The sequence below is a fragment of the Typopeltis vanoorti genome, chromosome 9 (genome assembly GCF_054136105.1).
Source record: "Typopeltis vanoorti isolate ZY-2024b chromosome 9, IOZ_Tvanoo_1.0, whole genome shotgun sequence".
In the NCBI taxonomy this organism is placed as follows: Eukaryota; Metazoa; Arthropoda; class Arachnida; order Uropygi; family Thelyphonidae; genus Typopeltis; species Typopeltis vanoorti.
Window position 1 is genome coordinate 84717142 of NC_143557.1, and position 24947 is coordinate 84742088.

Genomic DNA, 24947 nt, shown 5'->3' on the forward strand with positions numbered 1-24947 from the left:
CATTTGGCAACTCCTATAGGTAGAGATGATCTTGCTAATGCTTCTGCCTGGTATCTCCACTTGGCCCTGGCTCCCACTGAAGAGACCTCAATAAAGGTCGAAACTAGTCTGTGTAGTAGCCCTTCCCTTAATGCATAACATTATACATATCTGCAAGGAGATGTGTTTTGCATTATGGGAGATAGGAGTGATGTTAGCTTGCTCCACGTTTGCAACGAGTTGCCCGGTGTCGTGACGTTGGCTCTCTTGATGTTCGAATCCGCCATCTTGTTAAAAGTCACTTTCTTAAAATAAAGGAAAACTAATTTTAAATTGATGACTGATCTAAGGGTAGAGAAATTTCTATTATACTGCGCCACTCTATCCTTAGATAAGTCTATATGAATTAGTAGGATCAATTCAAAATTAGTCAGCAGTCTTTTCATTCATTCAGGCCGAAGTATTTATTTTCTCTCTTTGGGATTCCCGCTAGATTCGAATTTTTGTGAACGGTGCAGTAAAAAGAATTTCAGGCAAATACAACAGTTAGGTTAACAAATAAAGCATTTAATATAGGTCAAATAACACTTACACAAATTTTACTTCTAATTTTAAACAATAGAAATAAGTCAAACATTAAGTCAAGTCAATTACATTAGCACAATCTTCCAAGTCTTCACATACACCTTCTTAGCTTCTGGGTTATAAAGTTTTTACACTTAAATGAATATAATAGAACATCCAATCTAATTAGTTTTCACACATTTTTCAGTCATGCTATAAGTTCAAAATATTACAGGATCTAATAGCTGAAAATATCTTTCAAACAATTCCTATCTCCAACTCTCAATCACGAAGGGTTTCCACAGTTAAAGTTAATAATTCACTATGATAGACCTTACCGGAAATGGTTCCTAGAACATCTATTATGTTGTGAGCAAACTTCTGGAATTTACTTATCACACTTAAAGAATAAAAACACATCTACAAAACTTATCCGCAGTTATACTTAAAGCACTATCAATTACGCTTCAGAATTCTTGACATCAATTAGGGCACTTCAACTATCCTTATTACCACTCATAAATTAATTAAAACACTGTGAGGTTCTTTTTAGGGCAAATCGGAAATAAGCTGCAATACTAGATCAGCTGGGTTTATTCAGAATTCTCCCTTGAATGTTCAGCTTTTTACTTTATCCGATTGTAGCTTTAATTTTCCTTCTATTATTACTGCTGATTTCAATTTCAGCTAACTATAAAATTTGTTATGTTCTTGCTCACTTATAAAAATTATCCACTTAACTCCTACCCTTAAGAAGCTTTTATTTACTTCTACTTCTTTATTTTATCACCCTGCTTCCTTTCACTTCCAAGTTTCCGTCCCAACTCTTTACTTCTTATATATTTTTTTTATTCTCTCTTCAGCCCACACTCTGTTCCACTCGCGCTCGTTTATTTCACGCGTCTCCATGACAACAGACAAACATAAACATTCTCACCAATGTTAGACAAGGCTATACTACTACATTGAGTCATTACATACCGTTAAGCTTTATACACAAATAGGAATAATTAGAATATTTGCTTTTCAATAAATGCGTAGTTAATATTGCAAACACAAATTTTTATAATATTGACATAACAATAACTAAAATAGCTTAATAATAATTAATACAGAATCTATTTACCATTAACACATTTCTTTGATTAAACAATTAAATAATTGATATAATTAAGGTAGTTATATGATATCAAATTATATTTACGTTATTTACATTAAATAATATTTACAAACGCAGCCTTTGTGATGGAAAATCATGTTGGATTCTGAATCAAATAACATTTATTCTACTTTCTACATAATTAGAATCCAACAAAGGCTTACTCTTCCTTTGAAAAATTTTTCCTTAAAGAAAAATTTTTCACTCTAAACTCATAGGTGGTGTATCAGCATATGTAATAGCATATCTTCTATTTTGGTAATCCATTCTTCTGGTTTTCCTTCTGCAATTATTTAAATCCTTGTAATTGTTTCCTCTTCTCATATTTTTAGTTCTGATATGCAAAGCTGATACCTCAGTAAAATTAATCTTAGCTGGTAATTGATTCTTAGCACATGTTTCTTGCTCAGAATCAAATACTTGAAGTTTTGATGTCAAGTCAGTGTCAAGTTGAATAACAGGCTGATCAAGTATAGTAGAGCTTAAATCAATATTTTTCACAGTTTGTTTATCCACAGATGATTGCATTTTATTAGGTTGTTCTTCTTGATTAGGCACACAAAATCTTCTTGTTAGTTGCCTTGTTCCTGTGCATTCAGACTTATTGTTTCTTTTAGCACGTATTCTTCTATTCATTATGGATATTTGACCTCTGGAAAAGTCACAAGAGAAGTGATGCTTCTCCATAAAATTTGTTCGTAATATTATGTGAGCATATAAGCTAGGAGAGAAAGGGATTATCAGTAGATCTTGATATACACAGAGGTTGATGCCAGGTATATAAATTTGTGCACGAACTTTTTCATATGCTGTAGATCTCGAATCAGAAAGAGTGGAAATTCTTACAGGTCTCCTTAAATTGGTAACATTTTTCCATAATTTATCTCTTAATTTTAGGAAATAATGCTTACTGATGATTGAGGCGTTACAACCTGTGTCAAATAGAATGTTACAATTATGACTTTTGACACATCCTGTAATCTTCATCATTAACTCTCTTGATCTAGGGAAATTTTGAGACTTATTATATGTTCTGTGAGAAATATGTCCAAAACTAGAGTTCCTTCTGCTGTCAGAGTAGTTTCTTTTATTAAGGTAGCAATTCCTAGCGATGTGACCAATCTTGTTGCAATTAAAACATTTAGGAGGATCTCCACCATCTGTGAGAAATTTTCTCCTTGGTTGAGGTTCAATGGGAATTTGCTGTCGAACATTTTCCAGGGCTTCCACTACTCTATCCAATTTAGCCAAAATTGGCTTATTTTGCCTTTCAACCTCCAGTTTGACTACTTTGCTAATATGTTCTGCTGTGGGATTGAAGTTCTCTTGAAATCCTATGGTTATTTCTGTCAGTTTTTTTATTACTTCATCTAATTTAAAAACTGACTTGAAAAAGTTCCATGTTTGTTTTTTTGAGCAGAGTTTCATGAAATTTTTCATCTTTATTTGCCTAAAAATGTTTTCTTTGTTATTTTTAAATTTTTTTTATTATTCCCATTTTTCCATTGACAACCAAATAAGCATGAAGAGAAACTGCTTTGGAAGATTAAAAAAATATAAATATAAAAATACAATAAAATATATAAAAGTAATTAAAAAAAATAGAAAATATCTTTATTCCACCCGCAGTACTGATGTACTGTAGTTTTACAAACTTTCATGGGTGAGAGTAAAAAAAAAAAGGTGTTAACGAGATAAAGAAAGGTGAAATACTTCTGAATGATATACTCAAGCATTAGTGATCAGGGAATAGCTTTAGTACTGAACAATGAACACAAAGATAAACTTCTTGAATGGCAGGTACTTTCAAGTAGAGTGATGTGGGAAAATTTCAAAATGGGAAATTTTTGAAATGAAATGTTTGTGTCTCTGGTCCCACAAAAAGTTTTAGTAGGGAAAGAGAGGAATTTTTATTATTAGTCTCATGCTGCCAAATTGGCTGCATGAGACTTCCTCAAATTTGGGAAACCTACATCAGAAGACCTTCAGCCCCAATCGCCCAAGAATACCAACATTGCCCGCTATAGGGCACAATCAGGACTTTAGGAGAAATAATAGCTTCCTACTTCTTCCTCACTTACTGTTTTGTTGTGCCTGTGTGCACATGTCTTGTACTTAAGTTCTTGAAAATGGCAACGTGACGTTGCTGAAATATTGAAATATATTAAAATTTATTTTAATATATATCCTAGTACGTTGTAATTTCCTTAAATTATATAGTGAAAATGCATAACCAACGTCTAAGCCTTTCCATGAGTATCAGCATCTAAGTATCCTGGCATGGATACTTAGATGCTAATTATCAGTCTATATGTTTCGGTAAGGAAATACCGTGAGTAGACATATTAATTAAAATTATAATAACGGAATTAACTCATAAAATAATATATATTAGTAGAATTTTCGCCTGAGTATCACAGGCATCTTCAGTACATGTATAAAACTAATTAAACAATAGCTGACAATTCCAAAAGGCACCACCTAAGTAGCTAATGTAAGATAACTAAAAAAGGTCAATAAATTTCCTAACTTATTTAAGATAAATAAATAAATAAATAAATTACACACACACAATTAAAAACGTTAGTACTTTATAAATCAGCTAATCTTTCCTATCTCCATCTCCCACAAAGGGGATAGACATAGACCATCGGATCTGTTTTCTGTTTAAGTTAGGAGAGCGAAGTAAAGTTTTACATGTTTCTTTATAAAGCCTTTCCATAAGGAACTAACTTTTGTGAAGGACTCTTGTTTTGTTCCAATGAACTCTATGCCTAGTGTTGATGTCAAGTTCAGACTGTTCAGATTCAAGGTATTGAATGTAAGACTGGTGTTCTTCTAGCCGAATAAAAGCAGATCTTCCTGTTTGACCAAATTAAGATAATCCACAAGAGCAAGGAATCTGGTAGACACCTGGATAACTGAGATGTGGAAGCTTGTCCTTTGAAGAAGTGAGAAAGGTGGAGGTTTTTCTGATTGGTCGAAAGGCAACAAAAATATTTAGTGGTTTTAAAACTTTTGCTATGCCTTCACTAATGCCTTTCACATAAGGGATAGGAATACGTGTTATTTCTTCTGTATTTGAAGAGTTAATTCTATTATAATTTTAACTAATTATCAGTAATTTCTTCCATTAAACTGAAGCAGTTTAATGGAAGAAATTACATTGTAATTCCATAAAACTGAACAGTAATGGATAAGAGGAAAAAAAGTTATAAACTGTCATGCTTTGAAATATATGGAAATAATACTCAATTCTATAACATACAGTTATAAAAAAATCCTGTTCATTATGCAAAGGGATTAGATTGAACTCTTATCCCTCTTTTAAAAATGATAGACACTGAGTCTTACCCTTAATGGTTTGCCCCTACTAGTGATTTGTAGAATTATAGGTAACTAGGATACAAATCACTGGTAGAGACAAACTCTCTTACTTTAATTGGTATTATTGTGGGAAATAATATGAAATTTATTCTATTGTTAATTTTTCTGGGTTGTTAAAACATGCTTCTTTTAGATTTGAAGAGTCTTGTTTGTGCAAGAGATTAAACCACTTAGGAATGAGGCCAAAAAAAACTAGTATTGATTGGTTACTACAGTCAAACATCTAGTCAGGAATGCAGCTGATATGCAATACTTTCAGAATAATTTGAATAGTGATTCAAATCATTCTGCAATTGTAGGCATGGGAAAATGGATGTCAGTTCAGTGTCAGTAAATGTATATTCATGCACTTTGCCTTGATAGGATATCCAATGTTGTATTATATTGGTGGGAGTATGCTTGAACAAACTGGCCTCTTGCATCATGGAAATTACCTCGGGCTACACATGCATCAACATAAAATTATTCCCAAATTTATTATTTTGACTTCATTGTGTGTAAATATTGTAATATTACTATATTATTCTTTGGACAACACTTACTAGATTTAAGATTTATTGTTCAATATGAATGATGTTTATTATAACAGCTCAAATTGTGTTTTTTTCTTTTTATTTGCAAGGATGAATCAAGGGAGGAAGGCAATGAAGAAAGCATAACTCACATAACTGGGATGCATTTAGTATATCATCTCCAGGCTCTACAATTTGTTGATATGCTTCTTGCATATCATGCAAGAGGTAATTATGTTTTGATGATTTTTTGTAGAGTAATACTTCTTGCTTTATATCATTAATTCTTGTCCTTAAGTATTCAGTTGTGCTATACTGTATCTTAGTGACACTGTCAACTTTCAATTATTATTATTATTTGTAATTGTCATTAGGGAAGGGAGGAAGTAGCTTTAGTATTCAACATTGTTTGCTTTCTTTTAAAAATATCAACAATTGTAATTAGCTGCAGGAATTAAATTAGAAAATAACATTTTGATAACTTAGATAATCATTTCACTACACGTTGTAGCAGAGGCATGGACAATTAGAAAAGATGCTGAAAGAAAAATGCATTTTAAATGAAATATCTTCAGACAAGAAAATTCATAAAACACAATTCAGAGTAAATGAACAAGTTAGATATGAACCTGATAGATACACACAATTATGGATAATATTAAACAACAGTTAGAATCCAGTCAAAATACATCCAGAGAGAGAGAGAGAGAGAGAGTTGCACATCTAGTGCATGAATAAATTGATAAAAGGATCAAAAGGTAGGGGAAATCTACAAATTACAGCCATTACAAATGCGTGTGCCATTAAATGATGAAGAATTTTCTTTGAGACAGAAGAAAATGGAGTATCACCATTCACTAGAGACTCAACCTATCCTATGATAAGAAGTGAATGAAGAATGAGAATAATCAAAAGTTTTTATAATTGATTACTGCTGGTAATGAGAATACCAGATCGACATAATAGGGGTGACTGAAACAAAAAAGACCAAAACTGGTGAGATCTTTCTGAGCAATAAATACAAAATGTTATATTCAGGCAATGACAATCAAGGAAAAGAAGGAGTAGCCATAGTATTCAACACAAAATATGAGGCTAATCTTCTTGAATGGCAGTCAGTCTCAAGTAGAGTAATGTGGGCAAATATTAGAATGGGGAACTGGACAATGAGACTTATTTGTGCCTATGGTCCCACAGAAGGTTCTACTAAGGTAGAAGTGGAGGAATTTTTTGAGGCTTTAGAAAAAGCAACTGACACAATGAAAAAGGAAAAGTTGGTCCTTGTTGGGGATCTAAATAGCAGAGCAGGAAATGATTGTGAGACATACAAAAATGTTTTGGGAAAATTTGGAGAAAAGAGCAAAGCTAATAATAATGGCAATTATCTGTTGGATTTCGGCTCAGGACATGGACTGGTTATTATTAACACCATGTTCCAACATAAAAATGTGCACAAATTCACATGGAGAGAAGAGGCTAGGAATAAAAAAAGTCTCATTGACTATGTTATTGTTGATAGTGATGATTTCTCCCTGGTGCAGGACACCAGAGTGTACAGAGGATTTGAAATTGGAAGTGATCACTATTTAGTGTTGAGCAGGATAAAATTGAATTTCATATTGAAAAGAATAACATGTAAGAAAGTTTTAAAGCGAATAAAAGTTGAGCAGCTCTCAGATGTGAACTGTAGACTAAAATACATAAAGATTACTGAAGAAAAAATGAAAGAGTTTGAGAACAAGAATCAAACCTTGGAGATTCATTGGCAAACTCTGAAGAAAACATTGATTGATTCTGCCAGAGAGGCATGTGGTGAGGTTGTGTGCAAGGATAAAAAAATCAGAACTCCCTGGTGGACACAGGTAGTTAAAGAGGCAGTGAAGGAAAAGAAGAAAGCATATCAAAAGTTCCTGGCAAATAAGTCAGCTTTTACTCTTACAGAATACAGAGACAAATGTAAGAAAGCTAAACAGTGTGTAAAACTAGCTAAACAAAAGTCATGGGAGGACTTTGGCAAGAATATAGAAAATAAATATCAAGAAGGTGGCAAAATATTCTGGAGGTTGTTGAAGAAGATTAGGAATGGAGGAAAGAGTGCTGTAAAAGGAATTAGAGATGATAAAGGTGACATGAAAACAGGAGAAAAAGATATCCTTGAAGTATGGAGTAATTACTTTGAAAAACTGCTAAATGAAACAAGCAGTGATGACAGCACAGTGATAAAAAACACTGACCAGGCATGCAGTCAGGAATACATATCCATACTTGAAGTAGAAAAAGCCATCAAAGGCTTGAAATGTGGAAAGGCAGCAGGAGTAGATGATATTCGACCAGAAATGCTGAAGTATGGTGGTATATGAGTCTTACAGTGGCTGCACTGCATAGTTCAGAAAGCCTGGACAGAGGGACGAATTCCTGATGATTGGAGTGGAGCTCTCATAGTACCCATATATAAAAAGGGAAATTAAACTGAATGTGAGAATTACAGAGGTATTTCCCTACTGAGTGTTCCTTGCAAGATATATGCAAGTATACTTGAGAAACGGTTGAGAAGAATTGTGGAAGAAAAGCTTGGTGAAGAACAAGCTGGATTCAGGCCAAATAGAGGCTGTCAGGATCAGATCTTCACTTTACGACAAATAGTTGAGAAAGCATGGGAATATAACAAAGATCTGTATTTAAGTTTTGTTGATTTGGAAAAGATGAATGAGTCAAAAGATTAATTTTGACTCATTAGAGGAGATAGTTGACAAGAAGAACTAGTTTTCTTGGAGATCCAGACAGTAGAGTAGGAAACGAATCCCAGATTTGTAGAAAGTTGTAATATGACAAGGTGCCAAGAGAGAAGCTATTGAATACGCTACAGTTATATGGTATCAGTGGGGCATTATATCAAGCAATACTTAGTCTTTAATTGAAGGGAGTACAGGAAGATGGTTTAATGTTAAATCTGGTGTGAGACAAGGATGTACATTATCCCTTCTGTTATTCATTATCTATATGGATCACATTATGAAGGAAAGTGGTATTAAACATGATATCAAAATTGGAGATGCTAATGTCAGCTCTTTGCTTTATGCGAATGATGTTATACTTCTAAATAAATCCGCTACAAGTCTGCAAGATTCTCTGACTAAATTGAATAGCTGTTGTAATAGATATGGTATGAAGATCAGCAATAAAAAGACAAAGACAATGAAAATAGGCAGAATCATTGAAAATGTCAACTGTGTTGTGAATGGAGAACCTGTGGAACAAGTAAAACATTTCAGCTACTTAGGCACGATTTTTACTGAAGATGGTAAATTAAATATAGAAATAGACAACAGAATCAGCAAAGCTGGTATGGTGGTAAGTCAATTGAATAAATTCATATGGAATAAGAGAGAAATTAGTCGGAACACTAAATTAGCTGTATACAAGACAGTGTTCAAACCAGTTTTAACTTATGGATCTGAGAGTTGGGTTAGAAGTAAACAACTTGACCAAAGACTAGAGACCGCAGATATGAGAATCCTGAGAAAGATTAGAGGCGTGAACAGATGGCATCAATGGCAATATCATATTAAAAATGAGGATATTAGGAAAGAACTTGACATTGTCAGCATCCAGGAATGCGTTAGCAGAGCTAATCTCAGGTGGTATGGTCACTTAAACAGAATGGGCAAGGAAAGATTAGCAAAACAAGTGTTCTCTGCCAGGTTGGCAGCAAAACGACCCAGAGGAAGACCAAGATATAGGTGGATTGATACGGTACAAAGTGCCTTAGACGATAGAAATATAAGATCTGATAATGTTGGAGTCTTGACAAGTAACAGACTGATTTGGAGGAAAATTGTAGATAGGAAGTTAGTAATGATGTAATTTTTTTCATGTAGTACTATCATATCCTGTACACTCCTTGAGGGTACATGGCAGGAATTTGATGATGATGATTGATGATGGTAATGAGAATATGAGAGATTTCATCAAGCAGTAATATTTATAATAAAAATTACTGAAGAATTATTACAGAAATACTGTGTCAACATAAGTGATGATACTGAGATGAAGAATCCTAAAACTACTTAGATACATCTAAATAGTAACCAGAATGTGATATTCATGTAATTGTGATTAGGGAAGGGAGGAAGTAGATTTAGTATTCAACATTAAATATAGAAATAAACTTGATAAACAATTTTCATTTAGAATGATGTAGACCAATTCAAAGTGGGAAATTGAATGATGCCTTATTTTATACTACATAGGGTCCATTTACTAGGGAAGAAATAAATTAATTTTGACTCATTAGAGGGGAGAGTTGACAAGAAGAACTAGTTTTCTTGGAGAGCCAGACAGTAGAGTAGGAAATGAATCCCAGATTTGTAGAAATGATTCAGGAAAAATTTGGAGAAAAGTAATTTAAAAATAATGGTAAATACTGCTGAATCATGAGTGATGACTGCTGTAATGACAAGTCTATTCAGGACAATACCTTTTCAGTAACCACACCATGCTCCAACATAAAGATGTGCTTAAATTGAGTATATTATTATTGATTTGATAGTGATATCTTCGCATTGGTTCAGAATATACAAATATACATAAATTGAATATAGAAATAGGAAGTGATCACCATTTACTTTTAAGTAAGATAAAAATGAGCATCATATTGGGTGGTGGTGGGGGGGATGTCCCAAAGTTTTAAAAGGAATGTCTAGTAGCTTTCATGAGCTGTGAAAATTCAAATATACAAACACTACTGCAGAAAAAGACAAGAGTTTGAAAACAAGAATCAAACCCAGATTCCCAAAATTTAAAGAAAAGATTGCTTTTGTCATGTAAGCATATGTTGGAGCACTAATGAACATTTGAAATACATAACACAGCCTGATCCTCTGATTTGTTAATCCCTACCTTCTTGTGATGTAGTCTGCTTACACAAAAGCAGCTGTGATGAACCCAGCTAACATTCCCAAATTGAAGGAATACCTTCCTAGATGGAGCAAATACCATGCATGCCTAATAGGTCTGCATGGTATTTGAGTAGACAACTCCATCTCCAGGTGAAAACTACTACTATTTTGCGTGTTAGAAGCCTGAAGTTGCTAATACCATGTTTCTTCTTCAAAGCAGGCTCATGGATTACATTTCTTCCCTTATGCAATGTGAATTGCATGGAGAAGGGGAAGGAAGGGATCCTTTTCAAGAGTATGTCAAACATTCCATGGAGATGTAAATTCTCCACCATTCCTGAATCTGGCAGCCAACTAGTGAAACTGTTAACTGCTGCTGCTGCTGTATGTCTGATTGAACCTGATGGCAATATATCAGGAGGCTTCCATACTGGCTGGCATATAATGCTTCTGGGATATTTCTCAAGGTGGGAGGGGAACACTATCACATCCACCATATGGTAAAAAATTAGGTTCTTCCTGTACAAAGAACATGTAGAAGAGCATTTTACCCACTGCATGTCCTTGCTTTCTTTCAGTTAATCACCAAAATGAACATGCATTGAATAACAATCATAGTTTACTGCACTTAAAAAAAACTCTCAAAAAATTACAAAAAACAAGAATCAATTCCACATTCACTTCACCAGCATTTTTGGCATAAACCCAAACATAAATAATGCACATGCTGCTTACGGACATTCAGATATGACCTCCTGTTTCTGACTGAGCTTCAAATGTCAACCTCAACCACCAGTGTACACTTTGGTTCCTTCTTTCTTACAGCTGTGCTTTCATATGAGCTGATATGCCCCATTATAGAGTGTGCCAAATCTGGATGGAATCCTCTGTTTTTGACCTTCTCTATTTCAAATTTCCTTGTCCCATTCAGTTACATTCATCTGCTGTCTTTACTGCTTTACAAATGATTCTGAAAATTAATGTAAATACCCAAACAGTGAAATCAACTTTCTTGTGAGTTTGACCTCTACAGTTCTTACTTTCTTCAAATTCCACTGGCGATACTTGAAAAGAAATGAAGTGTTTGTTGTAAGCAGTGAACTGATGCAAGTGATCTATAACCAGAATACACTACGAGGGTGGTCTGAAAAGTTCTGGGCCTCGACCATGGATGGCAACACTATCGGCAAGAGATTTTTTTATTTTTCTAAGTTGGTACATCTGTCATATGCATCCATGTGAAATTGCAAGTTATTCTATCAAGTAGTTTGTTTTATACAGCTGTCTGAAGCAAAAGTGTTGTCTGTATCCCTTGAAATGAATAAAATTGAGTATTGTGCCGTTATAAAATTCTTTGTAAAAGAAGGTTTTAACTCCAAAAGCAATTCATTCGAAGTTCATAAAGATTTATGGGCACTCTTCTCCTTCGTTTTCAACAATTAAGAAATGGGCTGCCGAGTTTAAACGTGGCTGTACCAGCCTTGAAGATGATCCACGTGAAGGATATCCAAAAAGTGTAACAACACCAGAAATCATTGATCAAGTGAATGATATGGTATTGGATGATCGGAGAGTCAAAATGCATGAAATTACTGAGACTATAGGCATTTCAAAAGAATGTGTAGGATATATTTTGCATGAAGAATTGCAAATGAAAAAGCTTTGCACAAGATGGGTGGTGCACTTGCTCGCAGCAGATCAAAAGCGCACTTGCATGAAAATCTCTAAATAGTGCTTGTACCATTTTAACAAGAATAAAACTGATTTTGTGTGTTGATTTATTGCTATGGATGAGACCTGGATTCACCATTACACACCAGAATCCAAACAGCAGTCAGAACAGTGGACAGAAGCCTGTTGTTCAGTGCCAAAGAAGACAAAGTCGGTTCAATTCAGCAGGAAAGGTGTTGGCATCGGTGTTTTGGGATGCTAAAGGCATTTTATTTATTAATTATCTTGAAAAGGGTAAAACAATAACCCAGGAATATTATTCTGATCTTTTAATCAGACTAGTCGAAAAAATTTGTGAGAAAAGACCTGGTTTGCAGAAATAAAAAAATTATCTTTCATCAGGACAATGCACCTGCCCACAAAGGTGTTTTGCCATTGGGAAAATTAAGGGATCATCTACACTATGAATTGTTGGAACATCCACCCTATTCCCCAGATTTGTCTCTCACTGACTTCTGTCTCTTCCCAAAACTAAAACCTTTCCTCGCTGGTCAGCGTTTTTCTTTGAATCAAAAGGTGATTGCAGCTGTAGAGGGGTATTTTGCAGATCTTACTGAGAACCACTGCAGGGACGGGATAATGGCGCTGGAGCATCGCTGGAATTAATGTATTAGTCTTAAGTTGAAAAATAAAAATAATTTTGAAATTATGAATTTGTTTTTTCATTGTTAGGCCGAGAACTTTTCAGACCTCCCCCCCCCCCCTTGTATACTCCTCTCTGTCATCCCAACATTCTTGATCTTTTCATAATCAGTTCTTCTAAGTATAGACCATAAATATTTTTTTACAGTGATTTTCTTTCAAATCTAAATAAAATAGTGATTATACATTATATATACAATTATTGACCTGTATCTTATATGATCAAGGACCACAAGTTGCATAGGTGCCAAAGATGCATTAGCAGTATGATTATCTTCCATAGGCATGTACATAGTCATTTGTTTTTGTAATGAATATCATTACATAATAAACTTATAGCACAAATAATTTTTTTTGTATCATTCATCATCAAATTCCTGACATGTACCCTCAAGGGATGTACAGGATATTATTATAGTACTACACGAAGAACTTACATCATTACTAACTTCCTATCAACAATTTTCCTCCAAATCAATCTGTTATCTGTCAAGACCCCAACATTATCAGATCTTATATTTCTGTCTTCTAAGGCACTTTTTACTGTCAATCCATCTATGTCTTGGTCTTTTTCCTGTCAACCTGACAGAGAACACTTCTTTTGCTAATCTTTCCTCTCCCATTCTGTTTAAGTGACCATACCACCTGAGATTAGCTCTGCTAACACATTCCTGGATGCTAACGATATTTTTGACCTTCTTTTGATATTTTCATTTATTGAAGAAAAAGCACATAGAATGCAAATAGTTTTCAGTAAGTACATAAGTAAACCTATCAACAAAAGCTAATAATGCAAATGATAATATTGTATATTGTATACAGAATGGCTAAATGAATATGAAATAAGTTTTTAAATTAACGTCCAATTTGATCATGAGGCATTTTCTTAAAATTGAAATCATTTAAACATTCTCAGCACTAAGATAGCTAATGTTCATTTTTATACACTTTAAAAAAAAAGTCAGAGGTTTCTACCACACTACAGGATTCATCATACGTATCATATCAACTTTGTTGCTTGCTTTTACAGATAACAGGTAGATATTCAGTTTTTATGTGAACTCCTTAGGTACCCCTCCCCCCAAAAGTTCATTTACATAACACTGTCCAGGTTTCCATTAAACCGCTTGCAATCTGATAGAAGATACAGATAGTCTGTTAATCTATAGATGGGTTCATTGTACTCCCTAATAGTCATGATTGTCCCTTTCATATGTTCTGTGGCTGGTTTTATTTGTCTTCAGTCATCAGCAGCCTGAATCAAACTCTGGTCTTTATAACTAAAGGGCACATATTATTTTTTTTCTTTTGACTCTGATTTTCAATTTAGGCAACTTCCTATACTCTATACTTGTTTGTTATCTACTGTTTTAAGGTGCATTTTGGGAAATGCACAAATATTAGATTCAGTTTGTACACAATTGACAAAAATGATTGCTAGATGGAATTTAATGGCATTTGGTATTTGGAATTGTTATTAAAGTTTATTGAGTCATTTCAGTTATGATTCAAATCAGACCATTTATAGTTGCATAATTTATATATATATCAGTCCCACATGAGAAGCTGCAAGACCTATAATGTGACAGTACTATAATGTGAGTGAGTGATAGAAAGAACAGTCTGTTAATGTATTTTTTCTTTTAGACTGGATTTTATGTTTCTACATGAAGCTCACTCTTCTCATACAGACAGTACTGTCTGTACACAGGACCAACTGTTGGCTGAACTGCAGAAACTGATTTACTGCTGTAGTAGTCTTGAATGGAGGAGGTGCTGGCTCTCTTTTTAATTATGGTGTTGAGGGTGTGCTGAACAAGGCTGTCACCCATACTGCATATGACAGAAATTGGATACCCTGCTCTGGAATCATTTACTGCGCTTAGTGATTTAGTTAGCAAATCCTCCATTTAAGAAGATATGCTTTTAAGTGTGGTATTATTCACTTCATCTGAGCTGTTTCTGGAAACATCATACTACACAAAAGTGTAGTTGATTTGACCAGGAGAAGTTATATTGTGCATTACCATCCCATTAATGAGCTAGTTTTAGATTCTAACAATAAAATAATCTGGTAATAATAAATTAAGAATTTAATTTCTCAAAACTCATCTTATTATACCTATGTTATCCAGGCAGTATTATCAGTTAAAATAAGCATTATATGCTTGGATATTAGTTTATTATTTATCATTGGATATATCCTGTTTGTATAGTTTTGAGATTGTAGAATGTTAGTTGGTCTTGATAGCAAAATTTCATACTTTATTCTAAGTTTATACTGTATTCAAATGAGAGAATGTTCATATAAAAATCTTTATATAGCATAACTGCTATATATGAAATCAATGCATTAAACATCAGAATTTTTAATCCAGGTAGTATTTTTTTATATATGGATATGTGCCATGCCACTTATTATTAAAGAAAAAATTCCCATGTAATTTTGAAATTGGTATAAACTGTTCCTTCTTTTTTTCCAATTTCAGATGGTCTAAAACATGAACTTGATGATCCAGAAATAGTATCTGCTTTACATCACTTGTATACTATGATATTTTCTTCATTAGGAAGAAATTCTGTTGTTAATGTTCTTAGTAGTGATGAAAATTTGAAAGCCCTCTTACCTTTTGTGGAAATGACAGGTAAATAATTATTGAATTATTATTCAAGTGTTTCATTTTAATTAAGACTCATTGTCATTGCCAAAAAAGCCTTTGTATTATTTTTAAAACTTGTAATGAATACCAACAATAAGTAACAGAGTTGTAGAGTACTTTCTAAGACTACTTTTCAGAAGTCACTAATGTTAAACTAATACTAAATTTGATAAATATGAGAGAGGAAGAGAGAGAGAGAGAGAGAGAGCAGTGCCTCTGCTCTGATTGGATGGAATTTAATAGAATTTAGTATTTGGGAGTTCATTTTTGAGCTGCATATTCTAGTTCATATTGCATAACAGTTCACTAAAATAGTTCATAGAACAATCTTTCATTTAAGCCAGGTTCATTAAACTTGCATAAAAAAATGACTTCTTGTCTGCCACTTATAATGGCAGAAGATGATAATATCAGCTGAATCATATATCTCCTGACAAGTAATAGAAGAATTTTGATAGGAAACTGGTAGTGACACTTCTTGTTTGATTCTCATAGTATACTATGAAATAGCCAGGAAATTATGAATCTAATATGAAATTTCATAATATCCAGGAAATGGTGAATTTCAATTTTATACAATTCACTTGGCACATTATAGCCATAGTTGCTATACCATTAGTAACTAGACCACTATCTCTCATATGTATTCAGTTTAGGCCTGTCGAGACTGGTGAGAAATTGAAAAGATATTGACACAACTCTTGTTCATATTAGATTATTTGCTGGTATGCTGGCATTACAATGCTTATGGAGACATTAAACAAAGGTGATGTAATAAATCTTTTAATAACCATGGATACAAATGTAGTAAATATTCTTTTTTTTAGACAAGAAAAATTGTCTCATAGTCCTGAAATAATTGATAATATCCTGATATTAGAGAGCTCGCATGGTTAGCCTAGTGGTTGTGCACTTCACAGCCATATGCCTGGGGAAGCCTGTCCTAGGTTTGATTCCTGTCGGAGACGTGAGGAGCTGAAGTATCTTCCTCAGCTATAGCCAAGTCAGCCGGTCTTGGGCATAGACAGTAGGATTTTCCCCCCAGTTTATCCTGGGATTTTTCATTCCACAAAGCTGCAAACCGGCCTTGGGAATTCAACACTACAGGACGTAGGATACACCAGGGAGTAGGGCTGACCACCTTATCCTGTGAACGGTTTGAGGTCCGATGATTAATAAACCCTCGACACTGCAAGGTAAAAGAGGGAAAAGGAAGGTGAGATGATGATATTAGAGAACCTAAAGGCCTGAATCATGAACCCATAGCAGTCCCATCGAGCTGTTTATGTATTTTTTCCACTCTGTTCTGGCTTCCATTTATTCTGGCTACTCTTGTAGCCAGAATAAATGGTGAATTTGAATAATTAAATTACCAGTGTGCCTTTCAATTACCAATAATTCAATTAAAATAATTAATTAGCCAGTGTACCTATGGCAGAGACCCTTGACCTCTATTAAGCCACATTTTCCCACTAATATAACTGAATTATTTAAATTCACTATTTATTATGGCTATTGCTTATGGAAAGGAAAATATATAAACAGCAGGATGACACTGCTGTCCCTCCATCACACTAGCCAACTTCTACATGGACATTTTGAAAACCAAGCACTCGATATAGCAGTCAATAGTCTGGTTGTGTTATGTTGATGACTTGTTTGCTATTTGGCTTCATTGCCCAGACACATTACATATATTATAACATAGATTGAAAGCCAAACGGCTATTTTTCTGGCAACCTTAATAATAATGAAGGAGATATAAATCTTTTGATGTTTAACTGCCAGTAAGCGAAACTCTAAGAACTCGGACTAAGATCTATGAGTTTCATACCGAAAAACTATCGGCAAATCCAAGTGTAAGTAACCACTTGGTAGTGCAACACCAAGGCAACTTGAATCAAAGATTCAAATCAAAAATCGTAGAGTTTTGCTTACTGGCAGTTAAACATCAAAAGATTTATATCTCCTACATTACATATATTTTTAGCACATCTCAACAGCCACATAAAATAAACTTCATGATGGAAAGAAAAAGAAAGTAACAATTGCCTCCACTTTCTAGATATACTAGTGACAAGACTTAATTCCTAATGGCTCATGATCCTTTTCCATTTACAGAAAACCCACACATACAAGAAGGTATTTACATAAGCAATCACAACTTCAGATCCTCTGTAGCTCATTCAGTATAGAGTAGCCCTTTGGTTGGAAAGACCTGGGTTCGATTCCTGTCAGTGATGTGAAGAACCTTTATTTGGTCTCTTTCATCTAAAAGTGAGTTAGCTGGTCTCATACTGAGGTAGGGGTTTTTTTTTTTTTTTTTTTTTTTTTTTTTTTTTTTTTTTTTCACCTGAAACTTGGGTTTTTCGTCCCCCAGAACAGGAAAACTGACCCTGTGAAAACACATGGATTATAGTCATGAATACATCCCAGCCATATGTCGGTCCTGAGCCAGGATAAAATTGAGGGGTTGGAGGAAAGCAATGGTGAACTACACTCTAAAAATCTCACCAGGAAACTCTGTGGGCAATGCCTACAAAGTCACCTATGGTCGGAAATGGTTGAAAGGGAAAAACCAGGTATCGCAACTACCACCTATCTTAACAGGTATGGCATCTTCAAAACATTTAATCACCAAAGCCAGGAGGAGTCTTTGTTGAAATGTCACAGCCCTTATGAATAAATAGCCAAACTTCTCTGTAAATATGATCTTCATGCCACATTCAAACCACTCTTGCAGCTTCATCTGCACTCCTAATGATCAACTTCGTTCTCTTACACATCCTGGGGTGTATAAAGTTCCTTGGGACTGTAGTTTGGCCTACTGTGGACAGACTAGTAGACAGGTTAACATCTGCCTTGAAGAACACAAAAATTACATCTGTGATTTTTTTTATCAAATTGGGACTAGCAAACCATTCTCTGGATACTTCTTCACATAGGATTAAATGGCAGAAGACAATTTTTACACAGAAGGTCTGAAAGACTACTTTTGGAATAAGCATCTGCTATGAAGCACGTCTCTAACCTCAACAAGTGTGGTTACATTAATTTGATAAAGAGTTGGGAGAAGTTCTGAGACTTGATAGCCTGACTTCTCCAAATTAACTTTATGGTTATCCAGGCCATAGAGGATGCCATGTTAATGAAATTAGTTCTGTGTTAGTTACAAATTGAATTGTTTCTAATGATTTACTATAGTTCATATGTGCTTGTCGCAGTTGTAATTTGTGCTCTGAAGAAGCTGGGTAAAAAACCAGTAAATATTACAATAGTATTCATTTATTTTTTCATCTATTGGTGTTTATACCATGTTGCACTATCATGGATGTACCTGTAGAAGAGACAGACATGAGCAGAATGCAGTCATCAGAGCAGAAACAGTGCATCTGTGAGATTGAATGCTAGAGTTGAATCAGTAAGGGAGGGATCATCTATGAGCCAAATTCCTCTCCTCTGGACAGCACCAAGAATTTTTAGGTTTTGGGTTTTTTGTTATTGGCTTTTACAAAATCAGATTTAAACTGGTAGTTGCTGATCAATTGGTGGGCCTGTGGGTTCTGGAGAAGTTGATTGTTGATTACCTTCTCCATTATTTTGGTAAGGATTGAGATGATGGAGATTGATCAGTAATTTGATAGTGCAATTTTATCTTCTTTTTTTGGTATAGGCTAGATATATTCTACTGTGCATTGTGATAAATGCTGGCTAAGTGTAGAAGATTATAGAGATGATGGAGGAACAGCTGTAAGATGCCATTGGAATCAGAAGAATTTACTGTTGAAATTTAGTATTTTTCTGATATCTTTTTTCCAAAAAACCAAAGGAAGCATATGATGCTCTGCTGCTGGTATGGTGATGCCTGGGAATCCACTTTGTCTTTTAGTGCTGTAACAGTGGTGCTTTCTAGATGAGAGAAAGTTGGAAGCATAGGCTAGCAGAAGTGGCATCATTCCGTGGCCTTAGCAAGGGACTAGAAGTCGCAGCTTCTGTTTGGTCAGCAAGTGAGTTTTCTGATATTTGCCATTACAAAATCAGATTTAAATTGCTGAGGGCTATTTTGCATTTATTGCAAGCTTCTTCATAGGCTAATTCTGAAGCTGCAGTTCTAGATGCAAGTCACAAGCATTAAGCTGACTTTTTTCTTCAACTGCTTTAGTACACTTTCTGTTGAACCAGGTCTTGGAAAATGAAGGACTTCATGCACTAAGATAATTTCTGTGACTCGATTAGAGTAGGTATGTGGGCTAGAAGAATTGAAGCAATAGACAGACCATGAAAAGTAAGAGCAGGTGTTCCTGAAATACTGGTCCTTGTTATATCACCATGAATTCTCAGCTGTTTGTTTTTAAGTGAAAATCTGATCCTGACAACACCAGTTTGGCCTGAAATAGGATCAGGATTTCCAGATAAAATTTTTGCTATCACATTTCATGATAACAAAATTATTTTTGACTATTATTATTATTATTATTATTATTATTAGACTAGAGGCTAGCCAACACTTGTTTTGCTGATCTTTCCTCTCCCATTGTGTTTAGATCTGCTAACACATTCCTGGATTTTAATAATGTCACGTTCTTTCCTAATATCCTCATTTTTAATATGATATTGCCATTGATGCCTTCTGTTCATGCCCCTCATATTTCTCACAACTCTCATATCTGTGGTCTCTAGTCTTTGGTCAATTGTTTTATTTCTAACCTAGCTCTTAGACTTGTAAGTCAAAATTGGTTCGAACACTGTCTTCTATATATATATATACAGCTAATTTAGTGTTTTGACTAATTTCTCTCCTATTCCATATAAATTTATTCAATTGACTTCCTATCATACCAGTTATCATATTGATTCTGTTGCCTATTTCCATAGGCAACAGAAAAAAAAATTGTGCCTTCACTAAAAATTGTGCCTAAGTAGCTGAAATGTTTTATTTATTCTATAGGTTCTCCATTCGCAATGCAGTTGATATTTTCATTGTCTTTATCTTGTTATTGTTGATTTTCATACCAAATTTATTACAACTGTTATTCAATTTAGTCCGGGAATCTTGCAGACTTGTATAGGATTTATTTAAAAGTATAACATCATTTGCATAAAGTAAAGAGCTTAGATTAACACCTGCAATTTTAGGTGGGCTAAAAGCTTGTCCCATTATCAAGGTACCTTAATTGAGTCAGCACCTGCAGAACACAAGAGGTGGGCATCTCTGTTGCACTGTTCTGTTAATGGTGCTCCTTTAAAACAGTCATATCTGGTGCCTTCCCAGCATGATTGGGTAAGGAATGGCACTAGACTCCTCCCTGAGTTTGAGTATATTGACCTTATCAGGATGAGGATCAATGCCCTGCCTACTCGAGCCCGCACAGCTCGATGGGATGACAACTCAAACTGTAGGGCTGGCTGCCATTACAGTGAGACATTGTCTCATATAGCCCAGTGTTGCTTCTGCACTCATGGGGCCGCATGCGGAGGCATGACGTCGTCGTGGTCTTCATTCTGAACAACCGCTTTAAGAACAAAGGTTGGGAGACCTTGGCGGAACCACATTATAGGACCTTCACGAGTTTGCTTAAGCCAGACTTAGTGATTAAAAGAGATGGTGACGTTTGGGTAGTTAATGTCCAGGTGGTGGGAACAGGACACCCACTAGCCTATAGCGATAATCATAAAGTAAACTATTATAAAAATAACCAGGATCTAGTTAGTAAGATATGGGAGGAGCATGGGGCAACTCCGAGGTTTACCAGCACCACCATCTCTTTACATGGTGTATGGAGCACAGATAGTTATAAGGACTTAAAACAGCTTGGGTTTATGCAGAAGGATATAAAAGTTCTTTCCTTGAGGGCCCTACAGGGCACACTGGTGGCATGGCATTGCCACCAGATAACTAGAACAGACTACAATGATAACTAGAACAGGCATAAGGTAAAACACTTGTAAAGGCTTAGGCCTATGTTAAGTCTGTACATGATGTAAGGGTAGTACTGCCCATAACCAGTACAAAAGATTAATTAAAAAAAAAAATGATATCAGGTTTAATACTGCTTTCCTTCATAATGTGATCCATATAGAAAATGTACATCCTTGTCTGACACCAGATATTTAATATCAAACCATCTTGTACTTCCTTCAATTCTAACTGCTGACTTACAACTCAAATAAAGACTAAGTATTGCTTGATATAATGTCCCATTGACACCATATAACTGTAGCGTGTTGAATAGCTTTTTCTCACATTCAGTTTTATTTCACTTTTTTGTATAAAGGTACTATGAGAGCTCTACTCTAATCATCAGAAATTTGTCTCTGTCCAGGTCTTCTGAACTATGCAGTGCAGCCACTGCAAGACTTTTATACCTCCATGCTTGAACATATCTGGTCAAATATCATCTACTCCCACTGCCTTTCCACATATCAGGCTTTTGATGACTATTTCTACTTCCAGTATGGATATTTATTCTTGATTGCATGCCTGTTGAGTATTTTTTACCACTGTCCTGTCTCTGCTTGTTTCATTTAGCAATTTTTCAAAATAATTACTCCATATATCAAAGATATCTTTTTCTTCAATTTTCATGTCACTTTATCATCTCTAATTATTTTTACAGCACTCTTTTCTCCATTTTTGAGCTTTTTCAACAGAATATTTTGCCACATTCCTGATATTTATTTTCTATGTTCTTGCCAAAGTCTTCCCATTACTTTTGTTTAGCTAATTTTACACAGTGTTTAGCTTTTGTACATTTGTCTCTATATTCTCTAAGAGCACAAGCTGACTTATTTGCCAGGAACTTTTGATATACTTTCTTCTTTCCCTTCACTGCCTCTTTAACTTCCTCTTTCCACCATGGAGTTCTGATTTTTCTATCCTTGCAGACAACCTCACCACATGCCTCTCTGGCTGAATCAACCAGTGTTTTCTTCAGGGCTTGCCACTGAATGTCCAAGTTTTTCAAAATGATTACTCCATATTATTAATACAATGTTCCTGTTCTCAAACTCATTTTTTCTTGAATAATGTTTGTGTATTTTAGTTTACAGTTCACATCTGAGAGCTGCTCAACTTTTATTTGCTTTAAAACTTTCTTACGTGTTCTTCCTTTCAATTTTATCCTGCTCAAGACTAAATGGAGATCACTTCCCATTTCAGATCCTCTGTACACTAGTATAAAGCGAGAAAACATCACTATCAACAGTAACATAGTCAATGAGACTTTTCTTATTCCTTACCTCTTCTCTCCATTTGAATTTATGCACATTTTTATGTTGGAACATTGTATTAATAATAACCAGTCCATGGCAATACCCTGAGCAGAAATCCAACAGAAAGAGGAAGTATTTGCTATTATTATTATTATTAGCTTTGCTCTTTTTTCCAAATTTTCCCAAAATATATCTCTATGTCTGACAATCATTTTTTACTCTGCTATTTAGATTCCCAACAAAGACCAACTTTTTTTTTTTTTCATTGTGTCAGTAGCTTGCTCTGAAACCTCAAAAAATTCCTCTACTTCTACATTAATAGAACATTCTGTGAGACCATAGGCACAAATAAGTCTCATTGTCCAGTTCCAAATTCTGATATTTGCCCACATCACTCTGCTGGATATTGCCTGCCATTCAAGATTAGCCTCATAATTAATTGAATTATTGAATTAATTAATTGAATCTATTCAATTAATTATTGAATAGATTCAATAATTAATTGAATACTATAGCTATTTCTTCTTTTCTTTGACTGTTATTGCCTGAATATAACATTTTATATTTATTTCCTTTTTCTTTTTTTGTATTTTTTGTTTCAATCACCCCTATTATATCGATCTGGTACTTATCCAATTCCTCAGCCAGCTCCATTTCTTTGCCATTCAGGCTTCTTATGTTGATGGTACCGATCTTGAACTTTGGTGATGTTGAGTTGGGGTGTGTTTCAAGATTTATTCCAGTAGCTAACTTTTTGCTGTTCACCCTGGTTCTCTGGTAAAAACAACATGGGCCTTGTTTAATGGTGATGCCCCAGCCGGCATGGAATTCTGTCATTTTGTACCATAATTTTTTTATTATTATTATAATTATTATATATATATATATATATATATATATATAACTGATATCCTATACTTCAGTTTTATGAATTATACCATTTCTTCAGTTGGTTAAAAGGATATACAGAAATGCCTAACTTAAACAATAACACCATCTGAGGATATCAAGGACAGCTAGGATATGATGCACAGCTACTGTGGTAGCCTGTTTGAATTCATTTAAGTTAGCTTCATTTGAAAAGCCCTTGCAAATATTCTTCACATTCCAGCTGTGATATGAACCCAGTTTTTTTAGTCAAAGGGTATCATTGCTACTGACTGCACTATGGAGTTAGCAACTCTTCCAGACTAAATCAAACTCATAAAAAGAAGAAAAACTATAGCTCTTCACTTCATTGTAAAAAGTTCTTTGGTAATTGATTACATTAGGACTTCACCTTCAGGTTCCAGACTCCTCTCAGTTTTTGAATACTAACTTCATTTTTCTCTAGTATAATATTAAATCCAATAGTAAATTTGTATCTTTTGTTAACCAGTGTGAATTATGTTAGTTGGCACCTGGTGATATCCAGTAACATCACAGATCATCCTAAATGAATATCAGCACATTATTATAATTAAAATATTTATATCAGCCATGCTTGGTATCTCTCTAAGCATTATGATTGTTTTTTTAAACAGTCCATAAAATATCCTATTTTATGGACTGTTCACTGATATCCTATACTTCAGTCTTATGAATTACACCATTTCTTCAGTTGGTTAAAAGGATATACAGTAATACAGGTTTTGCTTCCTGTCCTTCAGGGTTCATTCCACAAAATACTAATGTTAAAAGTGCTTCAGTTGATCCTACCTGTGAATTTAACTCTAACCAGTATTAGACTTTATTGCATGTAAATAATTTAAGCCCCTACTGGCAGCCTGTATTCAGTCAGATGTGTATTTTGCAGGCTATTGATATTTCAATCTTAGGTTCAGAACTGGTCGATGAATGATAATCCCCCCCCCCCCCCCACTATAATTGGAGAATTATTTGAAATCATGATAATTCTTTTGCTGATATCTAGTTAATTTTTTCCCATATTTTTCCCTTATCAAATAAGATATCTTTAATAATAGAATTTCTTTTGTAATACTATATAAATTATCAAGGTTTATATTTTGGTATTGCTATTTTGAGATTCCTCACTACATGATATTTAGTTTAAAATTTATGTTTAGTTAATGATGGTTGATTCTCTTTTCTATTCCCAGAAATAATTTAATTTCAGATTTTAATCTTTTTTTTTGTCTGGCACTTTTTTATGTAATATCAGAGTCTAGCAGTTTCTATTATAGGTTACAAATCATACTTTTTT

At 34.3% G+C, this 24947-nt stretch overlaps 1 protein-coding gene across 1 annotated transcript in view; it reads left to right on the forward strand.

Moving 5' to 3' along the window:
• vir (VIR_N domain-containing protein) overlaps positions 1-24947 on the forward strand; it is a 630458-nt gene that overhangs the window by 276379 nt on the left and 329132 nt on the right. The window contains exons 17-18 of the mRNA XM_090397685.1: positions 5712-5829; positions 15362-15517. Of these exons, the coding sequence (XP_090253811.1) occupies positions 5712-5829; positions 15362-15517 (274 nt within the window). The remainder of the gene's footprint in view (positions 1-5711; positions 5830-15361; positions 15518-24947) is intronic.